The sequence below is a fragment of the Saimiri boliviensis genome, chromosome 12 (assembly GCF_048565385.1).
Source record: "Saimiri boliviensis isolate mSaiBol1 chromosome 12, mSaiBol1.pri, whole genome shotgun sequence".
NCBI lineage: Eukaryota > Metazoa > Chordata > Mammalia > Primates > Cebidae > Saimiri > Saimiri boliviensis.
This window is the reverse complement of record NC_133460.1, coordinates 82,044,317-82,064,017: the sequence shown is the minus strand read 5'-3', so window position 1 is coordinate 82,064,017 and position 19,701 is coordinate 82,044,317. Positions and strand designations below refer to the sequence as shown.

At 50.7% G+C, this 19,701-nt stretch overlaps 1 protein-coding gene across 2 annotated transcripts in view; it reads left to right on the top strand.

The window, feature by feature from the left end:
• Positions 1–19,701, top strand: part of RRP12 (ribosomal RNA processing 12 homolog) — an 81,045-nt gene that overhangs the window by 39,838 nt on the left and 21,506 nt on the right. For both annotated transcript variants that reach the window (XM_074382705.1, XM_010333227.3), the window contains 12 exons: positions 642–718; positions 5,392–5,497; positions 5,703–5,819; positions 7,107–7,245; positions 7,356–7,483; positions 9,888–9,986; positions 10,612–10,703; positions 14,020–14,131; positions 14,372–14,469; positions 16,080–16,194; positions 17,212–17,354; positions 17,582–17,703. In XM_074382705.1, the coding sequence (XP_074238806.1) occupies positions 642–718; positions 5,392–5,497; positions 5,703–5,819; positions 7,107–7,245; positions 7,356–7,483; positions 9,888–9,986; positions 10,612–10,703; positions 14,020–14,131; positions 14,372–14,469; positions 16,080–16,194; positions 17,212–17,354; positions 17,582–17,703 (1,348 nt within the window). The remainder of the gene's footprint in view (positions 1–641; positions 719–5,391; positions 5,498–5,702; positions 5,820–7,106; positions 7,246–7,355; positions 7,484–9,887; positions 9,987–10,611; positions 10,704–14,019; positions 14,132–14,371; positions 14,470–16,079; positions 16,195–17,211; positions 17,355–17,581; positions 17,704–19,701) is intronic.

Below are 19,701 nucleotides of genomic sequence, written 5' to 3'. Positions count from 1 at the left end.
GGCTCATGCCTTTAATCCTGGGACTTTGGAAGGCCAAGGTGGGAGGAGTCCTTGAAGCTAGGAGTTCGACACCAGCCTGGGCAATATAGTGAGACCCTGTCTCCACAAAAACTAAAATAATTAGCCAAGCTTTGTGGCACATGCCTGTAATTCTGGCTGCTTGGGAGGCTGATGTGGGAGGATCTCTTGAGCTTTGGGGTTGAAAGGTTACGGTGAGTTATGATCATACCACTGTACTCCAACCTGGGAGACCCTGTCTCAAAAAAACTGTCTATCTCTCTTTCTGTCTCTCTACCTATCTCTGTATATATGTATGGACATACACATATATATAGTTTGAATTACGTGTCAGGCAGTATTATGTATGTGTGTATATATATATATATATATATAAATTCAGTTAAACATCACAGCTTATAAGGTATGTAGCATTACTATCCCTACTTTACAAATGAAAAAACTGAGGCACAGATAGGTTAAATTACTATCCCAGAACCACACAGTGACAGAGCCAGGATTTGAACCTCAGATACCATAGTTCTTGGTCATAACTGTTCTGCTGGGCACATGTTCCCCTGCTCTCTTGCCTGCTACTCAGTGTAAGGTTTTACCCATTCACACCCCCTTGATTTGGCCCTCAGATGACAACAATGGAAGCAGTGGAGTCTCCGGAGTCCCTGGCTGCCATTGCTTACCTGCTGAACCTCGTCCTGAAGCGGTGAGTTCTGCCTCCTGTTTGAACCCCAAGGCTTTGGAGAAACAGGATGGGGAATTGTTTTTAAAAAGCCCCTTGATCTTCATGAACATTGCCTAGAGGCATGCAGAATGGGCCAGCAGGTGACACACCGTTGTAGGCCTCTAACGAGAAACCTTTAACTAAACTAGAATGTCCCGAATCCCTGGTAATAGAATTGTTTACCTTTATAGAAGGTAAACACGAAGGTTGGAAAGCACCAAAATCTTCACGTGGTGTGTGCCCAGGCAGACTTTCAGAAATTCATGCTGCCAGACCTAAAGTTCTTATCTGATTGTCCAAAACAAAAGGCATGTCAGTAGGGCCTGTGGTGGTTCCCTGGTTCGATGTGTGCTAAATGTGTTCATGACAGGACCAAGTGTGCTTTCCTTATCAAGGAGCAGAAAATCGTTTCGAAAATGTCAAAGGCACAAACAGTCAGAAAGCTCTATTGAAAGTGAAACTTTTTTGGCCAGGTGCTGTGGCTCACGCCTATAATCCCAGCACTTTGGGAGGCCAAGGCAGGCAGATCACCAGGTCAGGAGATCGAGACCATTCTGGCCAACATGGTGAAACCCCGTCCCTAGTAAAAATACAAAAATTATCTGGAAAGGCCGGGCATGGTGGCTCACGCTGTAATCCCAGTACTTTGGGAGGCTGAGGTGGGTGGATCACCTGAGGTCAGGAGTTCAAGACCAGCCTGACCAACATGGAGAAACCCTGTCTCTACTAAAAATACAAAATGAAGCCGGGCGCGGTGGCTCAAGCCTGTAATCCCAGCACTTTGGGAGGCTGAGGCGGGTGGATCACGAGGTCGAGAGATCGAGACCATCCTGGTCAACATGGTGAAACCCCGTCTCTACTAAAAATATAAAAAACTAGCTAGGTGTGGTGGCGCATGCCTGTAATCCCAGCTACTCAGGAGGCTGAGGCAGGAGAATTGCCTGAACCCAGGAGGCGGAGGTTGCGGTGAGCCGAGTTCGCGCCATTGCACTCCAGCCTGGGTAACAAGAGTGAAACTCCGTCTCAAAAAAAAAAAAAAAAAAAAAAAATACAAAATGAGCTTGGCATGGTGGCGCATGCCTGTAATCCCAGCTACTTGTGAGGCCGAGGCAGGAGAATTGCTTGAACCCAGGAGGGCGCAGGTTACAGTTAGCCAAGATCATGCCATTGCACTCTAGCCTGGGCAACAAGAGTGAAACTCCATCTCAAAAAAAAATAAATAAAATGAAACTTTTTTGGCTGGGCGCTGTGGCTCACGCCTATAATCCCAGCACTTTGGGAGGCCAAGGTGGGTGGATCACAAGGTCAGGAGATCAAGACCATCCTAACCAACATGGTGAAACCTCGTCTCTACTAAAAATACAGAAATTAGGTGGGCAGGCTGTGTGCAGTGGCTCTCACCTGTAATCCCAGCACTTCGGGAGGCTGAGGTAGGCGGATCACCTGAGGTCAGGAGTTCAAGATCAGCCTGGCCAACATGGTGAAACCCCGTCTCTACTAAAAACACAAAAATTATCCAGCTGTGGTGGCAGGCTTCTATGATTCCAGCTACTTGGGAGGCTGAGGCAGGAGAATTGCTTGAACCCAGGAGGCAGAGGTTGCAGTGAGCTGAGATTGTGCCACTGCGCTCTAGCCTGAGCGACAGAGCAAGAATCCGTCTCAAAAAAAAGAAAAAGGGCCGGGCGCGGTGGCTCAAGCCTGTAATCCCAGCACTTTGGGAGGCCGAGGCGGGTGGATCACGAGATCGAGAGATCGAGACCATCCTGGTCAACATGGTGAAACCCCGTCTCTACTAAAAATACAAAAAAATTAGCTGGGCATGGTGGCACGTGCCTGTAATCCCAGCTACTCAGGAGGCTGAGGCAGGAGAATTGCCTGAACCCGGGAGGCGGAGGTTGCGGTGAGCCGAGATCACGCCATTGCACTCCAGCCTGGGTAACAAGAGCGAAACTCCGTCTCAAAAAAAAAAAAAAAAGCCGGGCGCGGTGGCTCACGCCTGTAATCCCAGCACTTTGGGAGGCCGAGGCTGGTGGATCACGAGGTCGAGAGATCGAGACCATCCTGGTCAACATGGTGAAACCCCGTCTCTACTAAAAATACAAAAAAAACTAGCTGGGCGTGGTGGTGCGTGCCTGTAATCCCAGCTACTTAGGAGGCTGAGGCAGGAGAATCGCCTGAGCCCAGGAGGCGGAGGTTGCGTTGAGCCGAGATCGCGCCATTGCACTCCAGCCTGGGTAACAAGAGCGAAACTCCGTCTCAAAAAAAAAAAAAAAAAAAAAAGAAAGAAAAAAAGAAAGGGCTGGGCGCGGTGGCTCACACCCGTAATCCCAGCACTTTGGGAGGCCAAGGCGGGTGGATCATGAGGTCAGGAGTTTGAGACTAGCCTAGTCAACATAGTGAAACCCCGTCCATACTAAAGTACAAAAAATTAGCCAGGCGTGGTGGTGGGCACCTGCAATTCCAGCTACTCGGGAGGCTGAGGCAGGAGAATCGCTTGAACCCTGAAGGTGGAGGTTGCTGTGAGCCAAGATCACACCACTGCACTCCAGGCTGGTGACACAGTGAGGCTCTGTCTCAAAAAAAAAAAAAAAAAAAAAAGAAAGAAAGAAAATGAAACCAGGCCAGGCGCGGTGGCTCAAGCTTGTAATCCTAGCACTTTGGGAGGCCGAGGCGGGTGGATCACGAGGTCGAGAGATCGAGACCATCCTGGTCAACATGGTGAAACCCCGTCTCTACTAAAAATACAAAAAATTAGCTGGGCATGGTGGCACGTGCCTGTAATCCCAGCTACTCAGGAGGCTGAGGCAGGAGAATTGCCTGATCCCAGGAGGCGGAGGTTGCGGTGAGCCGAGATCGCGCCATTGCACTCCAGCCTGGGTAACAAGAGTGAAACTCCGTCTCAAAAAAAAAAAAAAAAAAAGAAAATGAAACCTTTTAGAGTAATAAAAATTAACAAGTCATGGCCGGGTGCTATGGCTCACACCTGTAATCCCAGTACTTTGGGAGGCTGAAGCAGGAGGATTGCTTGTGGCCAGGAGTTTGAGACCAGCCTGGCCAACGTGGTGAAACCCGATCTGTACTAAAAATACAAAATTAGCTGAGTGTGGTGGTGCATGCCTGTAATCCCAGCCACTCAGGAGGCTGAGGCAGGAGAATCACTTGAACCCAGGAGGTGAAGGTTGCAGTGAGTCAGGAACAAGGCATTGTACTCCAGCCTGGGCAACAGAATGAGACTCCATCTCAAGAGAACAAAAAAAAATTAAAAATAGTGTTAAAAAAACAAACAAACAAAAAAACCTTGATTCTTTTTTTTTTTTTGAGACGGAGTTTCGCTCTTGAACCTCAGGGTTCAGGCAATTCTCCTGCCTCAGCCTCCTGAGTAGCTGGGATTATAGGCACGCGCCACCATGCCCAGCTGATTTTTTTGTATTTTTAGTAAAGACGGGGTTTCACCATGTTGACCAGGTTGGTCTCGATCTCTTGACCTCGTGATCCACCTGCCTTGGCCTCCCAAATTGCTGGGATTACAGGCTTGAGCGCACGGCCAAAACCTTGATTCTTTACCATGAAAAAGTTCTTGAGATTGGTTGCATGACAATGTGAGTATGCTTGGCTGGGTGTGGTGATGTACACCTGTAATCCCAGCACTTTGGGAGGCTCATGCAGGTGGATTGCTTGAGCTCAGGAGTTCAAAAGCAGCCTGGGCAATATGGTGAAACCCCAACTTTACCCAAAAAACGCAAAAATGAGCCAGGTGTGGTGGCATACACCTGTAGTCCCAGCTACTTGGGAAGTAGAGGTTGCAGTGAGCTGAGATTGTGCTACCACACTCCAGCTTGGGTGATGAGTAAGACCCTGTCTCCAAAACAACAACAACAAAAAACACGACATGAATATATTTAACAGTACTAAATGATATATCTAAAAAGTGGTTAAAATCATGTTTTATCTTACGTGTATTTTACCACAATTAGAAATATGTTTATTTATTTATTTTTCAGACAGAGTTATGCTCTAATACCTAATTTTCTTTTTCTTTTTTTCTTTTTTTTTCACCTGGGTGCAGGTGAACTGAGGCCAAAAAGGACTTCAGCCCCTAATTTTCGTATTTTTAGTAGAGACAGGGTTTCACCATGTTGGTCAGGCTGGTCCTGCCCTCAGGTGATCCACCTGCCTTAGCCTCCCGAAGTTTTGGGATTACAGCGGTGAGCCGCTGTACCTGGCCAGAAATTTTAAAATACAATTTAAAAGATACTTGTGTATAGGGTGGCATTCTACAAAATAAGGCCCTGGGTGGCTTGGGTCAATATGCCAGGGAGTGTGGGTGTTGGCCCCAGGTGGAGCATCCCTGGAGCAGTGAGTGGCAGAGGGAAGGGGAGGGGATATTGGCCCGGGCTGTCTGGAGACCTGCAGGGGAGGTGGAAAGAGGATAGGTGTGAGTTTAGGAGCAGGTAGTGGGAAGGGAGGTGGGGAGCGTGGGTGGAAAGCACACTGAGCTGCCTGTTAGGGCGAGTGCCTGTCCTGATTTTGTTGCTCACTTGCTAAGTGACTGTGCCACCAGCATCCCTTGCTCTGTCCTCCTTAGTACCACAAGGGGCTGTACCAGCTGCTCCTCAGGTACCCTCTGGGGTGACTGTCTCTGTTCTTTCCCACAGTGTTCCCAGCCCTGTGCTCATTAAGAAGTTCTCTGATACCTCCAAAGCCTTCATGGATATCATGTCAGCCCAGGCCAGCAGCGGCTCCACCTCTGTCCTCCGATGGGTTAGTGTCTGGGGTTTAGTTTCTCATCTGGCGTCTCGTAGGGCCAGCCTGACTTGGTGACTCTTGGATCCTTCCTGAGAGGGGTTTAGGCACCCTGGGGACCTCAGACAGATCCCTTTGGGATTTTCTGGAGTCAGTGAGAAGCTGGGCTCTTTTCCCTCCTGGCCAAGGCTGGTGGCACTGAGGGACTCTGATTTTCTTCCAGGTCCTGTCCTGCCTGGCCACCCTTCTGCGGAAGCAAGACCTGGAGGCGTGGGGCTACCCCGTGACCCTTCAGGTGTACCATGGGCTGCTGAGCTTCACAGTGCATCCCAAGCCCAAGGTGAGACTGCTAGATCCCCAGAAAATGGGGCAGGGGACAGCCACCACCCAGCCCAGCACAGCCCAGACTTGGCTAACTGAGTGGTGTCAGGGAGCTTGCCTTGAGTACTGGCTTCTGCTCTCTGCCTCTGAGGCGTCATGCATTTAGATCCAGAAGGCAGCCTCCTCCGGGAGACTGTTCACTATTAGCCCCGTCTGAGTCTCTGGTGCTTCGTCATTCATTGCCCTGTTGGCACAGACTCTCCCCATGTGTCTGTTCACCTCAGCAGGGAGGGCAGCATAGTCAGGGGAGTCACACAGACCTGAGTTGGATCCTGAATTCACCGTTTGAGGTATGAGCTTGGCAAGTTACTTAAACTCTCAGAGCCTCAGCTTCCTCACTATTAATTGGCCAGGTATGGTGGCTCACACCGGTAATCTCTTTGGGGGCCAAGGTGGGAGGATCATTTGAGGTCAGGAGTTTGAAACCAGCCTTGCTAACATTGTGAAACCCCATCTCTATTAAAAATATAAAAATTGCCGGGCGCGGTGGCTCAAGCCTGTAATCCCAGCACTTTGGGAGGCCGAGACGGGTGGATCACGAGGTCGAGAGATCGAGACCATCCTGGTCAACATGGTGAAACCCCGTCTCTACTAAAAATGCAAAAAACTAGCTGGGCATGGTGGCGCGTGCCTGTAAGCCCAGCTACTCAGGAGGCTGAGGCAGGAGAATTGCCTGAACCCAGGAGGCGGAGGTTGCGGTGAGCCGAGATCGCGCCATTGCACTCCAGCCTGGGTAACAAGAGCGAAACTCCGTCTCAAAAAAAAAAAAAAAAAAGTGGCAGCCCCTGCTTTGTTGTCTGCACAGTACTTTTTACCTTCTGCTGTTTATTTGCTTGTTTTCTGCCTCCTGGCTGGAAGGGGAGTTGCCTGCTATTCACTGCCAGTTTGCCAGGACCTAGAACAGTGCCTGGCTTGGTGGACACTCAGTGTTTGCCAGATGATTGGGTGAATGAAGAAATCCCTGTTTAAAGATGATACTGAAACTCAGAAATTAAGTAGTTGGGCTTATTCAAGGCCATTTGGTGAGTTGGTTGTAGAGCAGGGATTTGAACCGGGGTTTGTCCTGCTTCACAGCTCAGGATTCTATACTTGTGAAGGCCCTGGCGTAGCACTGGATCTATAGTAGTCAGATCATCATTGGATCTATATGTTCAGCCAAAGTTTGTTGATTGGTGATGGTGCCGGACACCCAGGATGCTGGTGGAATGCTGATCTGGCCTTGCCCCCTGCTTTCCTTGCCCCTCAGATCCGGAAGGCTGCGCAGCATGGAGTATGCTCCGTTCTCAAAGGCAGTGAATTCATGTTTGGAGAAAAGGCCCCTGCCCATCATCCTGCTGCTGTTTCCACTGCTAAGTTCTGTATCCAGGAGATTGAGAAGTCTGGAGGTGGGGAAGCCAAATGGAGGGCAGGAGGATGGGAGGCCGTGGCTGGCAGAGCACGACAGGGCCTGCTGCAGGGAGGCAGCTGGTGTCTCAATTACCCTTATGCCTACCAGGCTCCAAGGAGGCCACCACCACGCTGCACGTGTTGACGCTGCTGAAGGACCTGCTGCCCTGCTTCCCAGAAGGCCTGGTGAAGAACTGCAGTGAGACTCTCCTCAGGGTCATGACCTTGAGCCATGTGGTGAGTACAGGCCCAAGAGCTGGAGAAAGGGGGGTCTACAGTGGTGGCATTTGGGGAACTCGCTGGTCAGTCAAGAAGCAGGGCCTGGGGTCTCCCTCCCTGGCTGTGTTCTTAGCTAAAACCAAGGGTACCACATCAATCTGTGGTATTTGGCTGGGCCAGGCCATATCAGGGTCCCCTTCCAGTTGGAAGCTGATCTCAGAGATCAGGTCACAGTCAGGGTGATCCGTAGTGGGCTGGTCCACCTTCCCTCTGCCCTGGCTCTATGTACCCTATAGCAATTGTTTTTTTTGGTTTTTTTTTTTTTTTTTTTTTTGAGACGGAGTTCCGCTCTTGTTACCCAGGCTGGAGTGCAATGGCGCGATCTCAGCTCACCGCAACCTCCGCCTCCTGGGTTCAGGCAATTCTCCTGCCTCAGCCTCCTGAGTAGCTGGGCTTACAGGCACGCGCCACCATGCCCAGCTAATTTTTTGTATTTTTGGTAGAGACGGGGTTTCACCATGTTGACCAGGATGGTCTCGATCTCTCGACCTCGTGATCCACCCGCCTCGGCCTCCCAAAGTGCTGGGATTACAGGCTTGAGCCACCGCGCCCGGCCTTTGGTTTTTTTTTTAGCAGCTGTAAAGACACGTGAAAAATGATTCCGTGTATTTCCACCATTTCTAGCACAATTCTCTACATCTTTATACAGTCAGCCCTCTGTATATGTGGGTCCCACAGCCATAAATTCAGCCAACTTTGGATTGAAAATATTTGGGAACCAGGCATGATCGCACATGCCTGTAGTCCCAGCTACTTGAGTGGTGGAAGTGGGAGGATTGCTTGAGCCCAGGAGGTCAAGGCTGCAGTGAGCCATGGTCATGCTACTGCACTCCAGCCTGGGCAACAGAGCAAGAACTCTGTGTAAAAAAAAAAGAAAGAAAAAGAAAAGAAAATATTCAGGGAAAAGAAAATGGTTGGTTGCAGCCGGGCGCGGTGGCTCAAGCCTGTAATCCCAGCACTTTGGGAGGCTGAGGCGGGTGGATCACGAGGTCAAGAGATCGAGACCATCCTGGTCAACATGGTGAAACTCCGTCTCTACTAAAAATACAAAAAATTAGCTGGGCATGGTGGCGCATGCCTGTAGTCCCAGCTACTCAGGAGGCTGAGACAGGAGAATTGCCTGAACCCAGGAGGCGGAGGTTGTGGTGAGCCGAGATCGCGCCATTGAGACCATCCTGGTCAACATGGTGAAACCCCATCTCTACTAAAAATACAAAAAATTAGCTGGGCATGGTAGCGCGTGCCTGTAATCCCAGCTACTCAGGAGGCTGAGGCAGGAGAATTGCCTGAACCCAGGAGGTGAAGGTTACAGTGAGCCGAGATCACGCCATTGCACTCCAGCCTGGGTAACGAGCGAAAACTCCATCTCAAAAAGAAAAAGAAAATGGTTGGTTGCTTCTGTACTGAACATCTGAACATGTAGTTTTTTTCCTTGTCGTTATTCCCTAGACAACAGAGTGTAGCAGCTATTTACATAGCATTTATATTGTATTATAAGTAATCCAGGTGAGTTAAAGTATACGGGAGGATACATGTAGGTTATATACAAATACTACACCATTTTATATAGGGAACTGAGCATTGGTAGATTTTTCTGTCCATGGGGGCGGTCCTGGAATCGACGCCCCACAGATATTCCCACCAATTCACTGTGTATTCCCTGTAGTGTTTATTTACATACATGCCTTTAAAATTGTGAAATGTAAATAACATAATCATTGTTTGAAAGGAAAAAACGATTTAGAAGTGTATAAAGTAAAAATCTCCTTCTCCAAATCCTGTTTCCTAAGGTAGACAGTGCAAATAACTTCCTGGGTATCCTTTCAGACATTTTCTCTTTGGATAAGCAAACATACATGATAACACATGCAAAGGCCAGGTGAAGTTCACGCCTGTAAAGTTAGCACTTGGGAGGCCGAGGCGGGAGGCAGGGAACTTGAGACCAGCCTGGACGACATAGTGAGACTCTCGTCTTTACAAAAATTGAAAAATTAGCCAGGCACAGTGGCATGCACCTGTATTGGTCTCACCACTGTACCTGGCAAAAGAGCTAGATTCTGTCTCAAAAAAAACCCAAAAGACCCACAGCTATAATTACAGCGTGCAGACCATTTATAGCCTGCTTTTTTGGCCGTTGTTAAAACCATTTTGTTAATATTTCTGTCTAAGTCATTTAAAGCTTTTTCAGTGGCTTCCATGTCTTGCTAAGGTGACAGTCCTCAGAGTGTCTCTGTGTGGGGGGCATATGTGAGGTTCAGGGGGTCCTCAACTCCTTAGCACATGGGGTAGAGTGGAATGTTGAGGAGTCCAGGGTCAGCCATGGACTTTGCAGTTTCTTTCTAAGCCTGTGTGTCCCCTCCAGCTGGTGACAGCCTGTGCCATGCAGGCCTTTCACAGCCTCTTCCATGCCAGGCCTGGCCTGAGCACCCTGTCGGCAGAGCTCAACGCCCAGATCATCACGGTGAGGCCTGTTGGTGGGGTGAGGGGCATTGCGGGGGCGTCCCTTGGGAGGCTGGGAGCACTGGCCCTGCGCCTTTTCCACAGAGTGAGGTTGGCTAGGCTGGGGTATCCCAGTGGAGGTGGCCAGTAGAAACGGAAGGAAGATTAGAGTCCAGCCACCAAATCCACATTAGTGTCCCCAGGAACTGGGACCCTGTCCCTTGACCTAGTTAACTTCAATGAACTGTTTCAGCATGGTCTCGTGGTGCTCACAGATACCTTGAGCAGAGCTCTCAACCTTAGAGGTCTGTGGATGGATTTTGGGAGGGGAAACAAATCCCCCAAATTAGCAAAATGTACTTTTTTTTTTCTCCAAAGAAGGCCTCTGGCTTTTGTCAGACTCACAAAGGGATGTGTGACCCATGATACTCTGCTGTTCCTAGAGACTGTTCTCCCAAAGAATCAGAGCTGGGAGGGCTTTGTGGAGAAGAGGGAGGCAGGAGCTGGGAAAGCCAAGGGGACTCTGAGTGCCAGGATCACACTCACTGTCCTCAGGAAATTGCTGGTGCCAGGATGGGAAGGGATCATCATCACTATGCTGTTGCAGACTCCACATGCTCAAGTCACTTGCTTATTCTCACCTCTAGGCCCTGTATGACTACGTTCCCAGTGAGAACGATTTACAGCCCCTGCTGGCCTGGCTTAAGGTCATGGAGAAAGCCCACATCAACCTGGTGAGGTAGGGATGAAAGAGGGTTGCTCGGGGCCTCTGTCCAGGCTGCCAAGGTGAGGGGTGCTTAGGGCCTCTGTTTAGGCTGCTGAGGTGGGGGGGTCCTCAGGGCCTCTTGGTCTTGGCTGCCAGGGCTGAAGGGTCCTCAGGGCTTCCATCCTGGCTGCCAAGGTTGGGGATGCTCAGGGCCTCTGTCCTGGCTGCCGAGGTAGAAGGAACGTAAGCTGGAAGCTGGAGAGGCTGTTCAGCCTCCCGGGGCCAAGCAGCCTCTCTGTGTCAGGTGAGCTACAGAGCAGCTCTTGTTTCTGTGAGGCACAGGATAGGACAGTGCAGCCTTCTAACCAGGTCTGATTCCTGCCAGACCTTTTGCCAGCCAGCCATGAGGAACAGCACGGTGGCTGTGAGCACTGTGCCCAGGTTGCAGCCTGAGTTTCACCCTGCCTCTTGACACTCGCTGTCTGTGTCTTCCTGTGCACTTGCTTTCCTTGCTGTGGGGTATCCTTTCTGCAGCTCTATTCCACTGCCACCTGGCCTGACGGCTCCCTTCTCTAGGATCCATAGGCCCGTGAACTGACTTTCTGCTTTGTGTCTGTATACTTACAGGGTTTGGGCTTGGCCACTTAATAGTAATTTCACTTTTCATTGGGCTTGGTGACTCACTCCCATAATCCCAGCACTTTGAGAGGCAGGTGGACCATCTGGGGTCAGGAGTTTGAAACCAGCCTGGCCAACATAATAAAACCCCATCTCTACTAAAAATACAAAAAATGAGCCATGTGTGGCGGCGGGCGCCTGTAATCTCAGCTGCTCAGAAGGCTGAGGCAGGAGAATTGCTTGCAGTCGGGAGGCAGAGGTTGCTGTGAGCCGAGATCGTGCCATTGCACTCCAGTCTGGGCAACAAGAGCGTAACTCTGTCGCAAAAAGAAAGAAAAAGTAAATCCACTGTTCTGGAATAAGGCTGAGAAGAAACTGAGTATATAGTAACCAACTGGCGACCTGCATGGAGGGAGGCTAGCGTCTCTAAGGCCGCGTGGCTCTGCTGCGCTGGGTCTGTCTTCCCTGCAGCTGAAGAGTTCCCACCGCCTGCTCTCACCCAGGCATGTGCCAAGCACTCTTCATCTATATTTCTTCTCACCAATCACAGCAACCCCATGAAGAAGGGTTTACCCCAATTTGTAAGCCAGAAACCGAGGCCCTGTGAGTGAGCTAGTCATGCAGTCCTGACGAGCAAGGCTAGGTCTGTGGTCCAGGCCTGCCCAGCCCGTGTTCTTTTTCTTGCACCAAACTACGTTTATTGGGAGGTGTCCAGAAATGGCAAAATCACCCCATTTGCCACTTCTCAGGCTTCATCCTGCTGGAGCACACCCACAGTTGGGCCCAATTGTGCGTCCCAGGATGCTTATCGCCTTCTAGGTAACGCATAAAAACTGGAATAAAGCTAAATGTTCCATGGAGGGGAGAAATATAAACAACGAAGTACTGTGCAGCCATTAGAAACAATCAGAGTGGGCCTGGTACAGGGGCTCACACTTGTAATCCCTGTACTTTGGGAGGCCGAGGCGGGCAGATCACTTGAGGCCAGGAGTTTGAAACCAGCCTGGCCAACATGGTGAAACCCCATCTGTACTAAAAATACAAAAATTAAGTTGGGTGTGGTGGTGCACACCTGTAATCCCAGCTACTTGGGGGGCTGAGGCAAAAGAATCACTTGAACCTGTGAGGTGGAGGTTGCACCACTGCACTCCAGCCTGGGTGACAGGGTGAGACCCTGTGTCAAAACAAAAACAAAAACAAAAACCACGAAGTGGTTGTATGTGCGCTTATGGGAAGAACTCTAAGGTATGTTGGGGAAAAGCAAGCTATAGAACAGCAGGTGTGGTGTGATTGTTTCTCTGTGTATACTCTGGAACTAGATTGCCAGGGTGTGAATCCTGACCTCATTACCAAGCTGGATGGCCTTGGGCAAGTTATTTGACTTCTCTGTATCTTTTTTCATTCATAAAATGGAAATTATAGTAGGATTTATCTCATTAGTTGTTACAAGGTTTAAATGAATGTATGTCATATCAGTGGTTGGTATATAGTAAGAATTATATAAATGCTACCTGGCCCACACCTGTAACCACAGGATTTTGGGAGGCCAAGGCAGGAGGATCACTTGGCTAGAAGGTTGAGACTAGCCTGGGAAACACAGTGAGATCCTGTCTCTACAGAAATAAAAAGATTAGCTGAGCGTGGTGGCATGTGCCTGTAGACCCAGCTACTCAGGAGCTGAGGTAGGACGATCACTTGAGCCCAGGAGTTTGAGACTGTGAGCTATGATTGCACCACCACCACCACCACAACAAAAAGAAGTTACTATTTTTATGTTTGTGTATTTTAGAACTTCTGGAAAGGTATTTAAGAAACTTAACCTTGATTTTTCCCTAGGAAGTGCATAGAAGGGTCAGGCCAGAAGGGTGAGTTAAGGCAGGCATGCCCTTCATTTTACACCCAGAAGACCTGTTTGGATTTTTTACCACATGTAGTTAGTACTTGAATGATAGTGCCCCCACCGCTGTTTTTTTTTTTTTTTTTTTTGAGACGGAGTTTCACTCTTGTTACCCAGGCTGGAGTGCAATGGCGCGATCTCGGCTCACCGCAACCTCCGCCTCCTGGGTTCAGGCAATTCTCCTGCCTCAGCCTCCTGAGTAGCTGGAATTACAGGCACGTGCCACCATGCCCAGCTAATTTTTTTGTATTTTTAGTAGAGACGGGGTTTCACCATGTTGACCAGGATGGTCTCGATCTCTCGACCTCGTGATCCACCCGCCTCGGCCTCCCAAAGTGCTGGCATTACAGGCTTGAGCCACCGCGCCCGGCCTTTTGGTTTTTTTTTTTAGGTGGAGTCTTGCTCTGTTGCCCAGGATGGAGTACAGTGGTACAATTTCGCCTCACTGCAACCTCTGACTCTCAGGTTCAAGTGATTCTCCTGCCTCAGCCTCCTGGGTAGCTGGGACTACAGATGCATGCCGCCACACCCAGCTAATTTTTTATATTTTTAGTAGAGACGGGGTGTCTCTGTGTTAGCCGAGATGGTCTCTATCTCCTGACCTCATGATCTGCCCGCCTCAGCCTCCCAAAGTGCTGGAATTACAGGTGTGAGCCACTGCACTGGCCTGTTAGTGCCTTCTTAAAAATCACCCACCAGAAGGGCCCAGTGGACCCCTGTAGATCAGTGGATTTGTGATTGTTGTCAGAGCTGGGCCGTCTGAGGGTTGAGCCCTGGTTGCCCGTGTCCCCAGGGCTCAGGGCCAGGCCCCACAGAAGCCTTTTGTCTTGACAGGTTGCAGTGGGACCTGGGGCTAGGCCACCTCCCTCGCTTTTTTGGAACTGCAGTGACCTGCCTCCTTTCCCCACACTCGCAAGTGGTGACCGCTGCCACACAGAGCCTCAAGGTACTACAGCTCTAGCTGAGGAAGCAGAGAGCACAGAGGGTTCTCTGGACTGCCCTGTCTCTCCCATCGCTGGCCCCTGGCCACCAGCTCGGGCCCAGAGAGGCTGCTCTCAAAATGGGAGAATGTGGTGGCATGTTTCTTTGAAGCTGTCTTGGACTTCTAGGAAGCTGTTGCCTGGGAGGGAAGAGTGGTCCTGGGGGGCCACCTTGGGCCCAGATAGCCTGTGGCCTTTCTTTGCAGGAGATCCTGAAGGAATGTGTGGCTCCCCACATGGCTGACATTGGCTCCGTGACCTCCTCGGCCTCAGGCCCTGCCCAGTCTGTTGTCAAGATGTTCAGGTGAGGATATGGGGTCCGCATTTGGAAGAAATGGGGGTACCTTGAGGAAAGTTCTATATGATGACAGGTGCTCCACTGTCCACCTACTGTGGGCCAGGCTGCAGTGCCAGTGCTTTACGGGATTGCTGGCTGCTTACTGAACACCTGCCAGAGCAGCCACCGTGGACACAACGTGCGAGCTGCCATAGTGTGGTGCTGAAGGGTGTGGACTCTGGCACCCACTGGGTTTCAGTCCAGCTGTATTGATTGGAGGTCGCAGGCATCTGGAGCAAGTTCCTCTTCCTCTCTCTACCTCAGGGTCATTGTCTGTCAGTGAGTAACAGGCGGGGGGGGAGGATGAAGTGAGGTGACACAGGGACAGTTCTCTTTTTTTTTTTTGAGATGGAGTTTTGCTCTGTTACCCAGGCTAGAGTGCAATGGCGCGATCTCGGCTCACCGCAACCTCCGCCTCCTGGGCTCAGGCAATTCTCCCTCAGCCTCCTAAGTAGCTGGGATTACAGGCATGCGCCACCATGCCCAGCTCATTTTTGTATTCTTAGTAGAGACGGGATTTCACCATGTTGACCAGATGGTCTCGATCTCTTGACCTTGTGACCCACCCGCCTCAGCCTCCCAAAGTGTTGGGATTATAGGTGTGAGCCACCGCGCCCGGCCAGGGGCAGTTCTCAGAACAACAGTTAATCATTTCATCATTATAAACCACAATGGTGCTAGGAGATGGGTGCCTCCTCCATTTTACAGATGGGGAAGCTGAGGTCACCCAATCAGTGGCAGCCCAAATACAGAGTCCACTCTTACTCACATGCTGTACTGCCCTGCACACCTATGAGAGGAGCCATTCACAGGTGCGGTCACCACCCACTTCATCCTCCAGCAGGCAGTGAGCAGAGCACTGCGCCCTCCTGAGTGATCCAGGCAAGGGGCTGGGACCCTCGGTGTCTCCTCTAGGTCGAGGTCTGTCTGCACAGCTCCAGGGTGTGGTACTCTGATGACTGTTTCTCATGGGGGAGATAGGCCTGTCTCCCTTGGGTCCATCTAAGATGAAGTTTCAGGAAAACTCAAGGAATACAACTCCCCTAGCCCCAGCCCCAGTCCCATCACTTCCCCACACTGACTCCTGTTGGCCATTCTTGCTGAAAATCTCCAGGGGCCTAGACTTCCTTGGGAGATAGAGCAGACCAAGGTGTGCACAGGCCAGAGGGGCTAGAGGCTCTTCCTCTGTCCAGGCCACCTGTTCCTACTGTGTCTCCTGCCTTTGGTCAGATGGGGAAAGCATGGGGTGGTGACAAATCACAGATGTTGGAGGCCCAGTGTGGTTCCTAGCAGAGTGACCCTGGCAGTTATTTCATCTCTCCAAGCCTCAGTTTCCCCATCTGAAGTTGGTCAGATAACTACTTCATAGGCTTTTCTTTAAGCACTAGGATTATCTAAAACTGTTAACATAGGAAGTCTGGGCACGGCACAAATGGTACTTCTCTTTTGTGGTCTCTTGGGGCCCCATTCTTGCTGGCCAGCTAGTGTCTGTAGCTCAGGGTGCTGGCCGTTGACTTTCTCTGGTGGGGGCACAGGGTGGCATGAGCGTGGCCCTGACTGTGCCACTCCCTTGGCAGGGCAGTGGAGGAGGGCCTGACGTACAAATTCCACGCGGCCTGGAGCTCCGTGTTGCAGCTGCTCTGTGTCTTCTTTGAGGCATGTGGGAGACGGGCCCACCCAGTGATGAGGAAGGTGAGTGGGGAGCGGCTGGGGCCAGGGTAGGAGGTGGTGCTGGCCCTTGGACTATGGGCTACTGGAGGGCACGTGTCTCTGTTATCTCTGCACTCTGCTCCCCACCCTACCCTGACAGGGCCATAGCAGGTGTCCCATGCAGTGTCCCCTGGAAAGTGACTAGGCCGGCAAGGGAGGGGCAGAAAACAGGGTGGGAGTCCCCCTACCTGCCCACTAGTTTTTGCTGGAGTTGCTGGTTTTGAAACTTAGGAAATCTTACCCCCACCCCTTATCTTTTAAGTTTTAATTCTCTAAGTTTGCTATAACAAGTGAGTATAGCATTGATGTTCTACACAGCCCTAGGTCCCAGGGAGGTTCCTCCAGTCCAGAGTTAATCATTTAAGAATCAGGAATCACTAAGGGATCCTGAGCAGACCCTAGTCCAGGAGAGAGTGGAGACCTGAGGACAGCCCCCAGACTGGTCCTACATCAGCAGGGACAGCAGCTCCTGGCTTCGTGGGGCTCTCCTCACTGACTCCCTCCCATTGCTGGAAAAGGGAACTCCTGTGGGAGGTCGGGGTCTCCCTCAAGAGGCCTGGCCTGAGCCCTGATAGATTAGATTGGTCAATTTGGCTTCATCCAAGAGACCAGGCAGGCAGGGCCATGAAAGTGTGGCTGCTGGAGGGCTGTGGCCTGGTGAGCCGAGGGTGCCGCGCTGTCTCCTCAGTGCCTGCTGATTGCTGATTGTCGCATGCAGACAAGATACATTTGTCCTATTTTCGAAGATAATTGGAAATCTACATTTGCATGTGAAATTTTCTGATTTTTACATGTTAAATATAACAGAAGTTTATAAAATCCTAGGTCCTGGATCTTACAATCACCAGTGGTTAATTGGATTCTCAGTTTGTACCCTCTGGTGTAGCATTGAACCCAGGCCCAGAATTCCGGCCTCCTCCTTTCGGAGGCTGGTGGGGTTTCATCATGTGTCCTGCTCTCAAGCGTGTCCTGATGTGTGGTCACTCGTCTCTGCTCCAGTGCCTCCAGTCCCTGTGTGACCTGCGCCTCTCCCCTCATTTCCCCCACACGGCGGCTCTTGACCAGGCAGTGGGGGCTGCGGTGACCAGTATGGGACCTGAGGTGGTGCTGCAGGCTGTGCCTTTGGAAATTGATGGCTCTGAGTAAGTGTAACTCTGGCTAGCTTCCCGACAAAGCCCCAGGAGTCAGCCGGCTTGTTCTCTCCCCTGGAAAGGATGTCCACTGCTGTGGGCTGAAGTCTGTGTGTCAGTGCAGGGCTCAGCAGGAGGGGCCAGAGGTGGGGCTCGCTCTGTTCTGGGCTCAGTAGCCTATGCGCTGCCCTCAGGGCTGCCCCCTCATCCTCATTGGGTTCTTCCCATTCTCCTCCCAGAGAGACTCTGGATTTCCCACGGAGCTGGCTGCTGCCTGTCATCCGAGACCACGTTCAGGAAACGCGACTTGGTTTCTTCACCACCTACTTCTTGCCCCTGGCTAACACCCTGAAGAGCAAAGGTAGGAGACCCTTGTTGGTGTGTGACCTGAGACCCCCGAACAGTCCTGGAGCCTCCACGGAAGGGGTCGGGAAGGGTGCTGAGTCCCACACACCCAGCCTTCGGGACACTTGGCAACATCCTCTGCCAAGCAGGTGGCCAGCCAGTGCCCCAGTGCCCGCCTCAGGGGCTCTCCCTCCCTGCTGCTCCGGGGCGTGGCTAGGCAGCCCTCCCTGGGGCAGAGCTCACCCCGTAACAGGAGACAGCTGCCACCACGTGGAGCTGCCCCATTTGGGCCTTGTTCTTCCCCTCTGGATCACAAAGAACAGCTGTGCCCCCTCTTCCTCATGAAAAACCTTGAGATTGAGCTTGTAAAAATTTGTGATATTACCGGGCGTGGTGGCTCAAGCCTGTAATCCCAGCGCTTTGGGAGGCCGAGGCGGGTGGATCACAAGGTCAAGAGATCGAGACCATCCTGGTCAACATGGTGAAACCCCGTCTCTACTAAAAATACAAAAAATTAGCTGGACATGGTGGTGCGTGCCTGTAATCCCAGCTACTCAGGAGGCTGAGGCAGGAGAATTGCCTGAACCCAGGAGGCGGAGGTTGCGGTGAGCCGAGATCGCACCATTGCACTCCAGCCTGGGTAACAAGAGCGAAACTCCGTCTCAAAAAAAAAAAAAAAAAAAAAAAAAATTTGCGATATGTTTGTTTGTATGTATACATACTTTCATATACTTGTAGGTGTATTTACGGGTACGTATGTATGTACACATAGGCAGTCACATGCCACATGACGTTTGAATGATGGTGGTCTCCTAAGATGATAATACCGTATTTTACTGTACCTTTTCAACGTTTAGGTGTGTTTAGATATATGCATACTTAGCATTGTGTTACAGTTGCCTGCAGCGCTCAGTACAGCAATGTGCTGTCCAGGTTTGTAGCCTAGGAGCGGTGGACTACACCACATAGCCCAGGTGTGTAGGGACTGTGCCATCTAGGTTTGTGTGAATATACTATGCTGTTCACACAACAAAATCCCCCACCAACACATTCCCCAGAATGCATCCTGTCAAGTGATGCATGGCTGTAGATGATGTGTATATTTGAAAACAATGATTACCCCAGAGGTGCTCTCGTTCAGATTGTACATCCTCAGCCCCCTGCCCCTCTCCTTTCAGACATGATTTCTTACCCCTCATGATCGTGGTCTCCTCTCTCCGTTTATCATCTAGTTTACTCCTCCTGTATTAGGCAGACTCAGGCCTACTTGAGGCAGAGCATGGAGTTACATTGTTTGGCCTAGTGAGGGCATCCGGAGCTTTTTGTTTTCATTGGATTTTAAGGATCTACAGCAGCATTGCTAAACTATTTTCACCCACTATCTGCTTTTGTAAATAAAATTTTTTTTTCTTTCTGAGACGAAGTCTCATTCTTTTCTCCCAGGCTGGAGTGCAATAATACAATCTCAGCTCACTGCAACCTCCACCTCCTGGGTTCAAGCTATTCTCCTGCCTCAGCCTCCCAAGTAGCTGGGATTACAGGTGCCTGCTACCACACCCGGCTAATTTTGTATTTTTAGTAAAGACAAGATTTCACTATGTTGGCCAGGTTGGTCCTGAACTCCTGACCTCAGGCGGTATGCCTGCCTTGGCCTCCCAAAGTGCTGGAATTACAGGTGTGAGCCACCATGCCCAGCCTGTAAATAAAATTTTTTTTGAACATAGTCACATTCATTCTTGCTCTGTCACCCAGACTGGAGTGCAGTGGCACAATCTCAGCTCACTTCAACCTCTGCCCCTCAGGATCTAGTGATTCTGCCTCAGCCTCCCGAGTAGCTAGGACTACAGGTACACGCCACCACATCTGGCTCATTTTTTTTTTCTTTTTTTTTTTTTCGATACAGAGTTTCGCTCTTGTTACCCAGGCTGGAGTGCAATGGCGCGATCTTGGCTCACCGCAACCTCCGCCTCCTGGGTTCAGGCAATTCTCCTGCCTCAGCTTCCCGAGTAGCTGG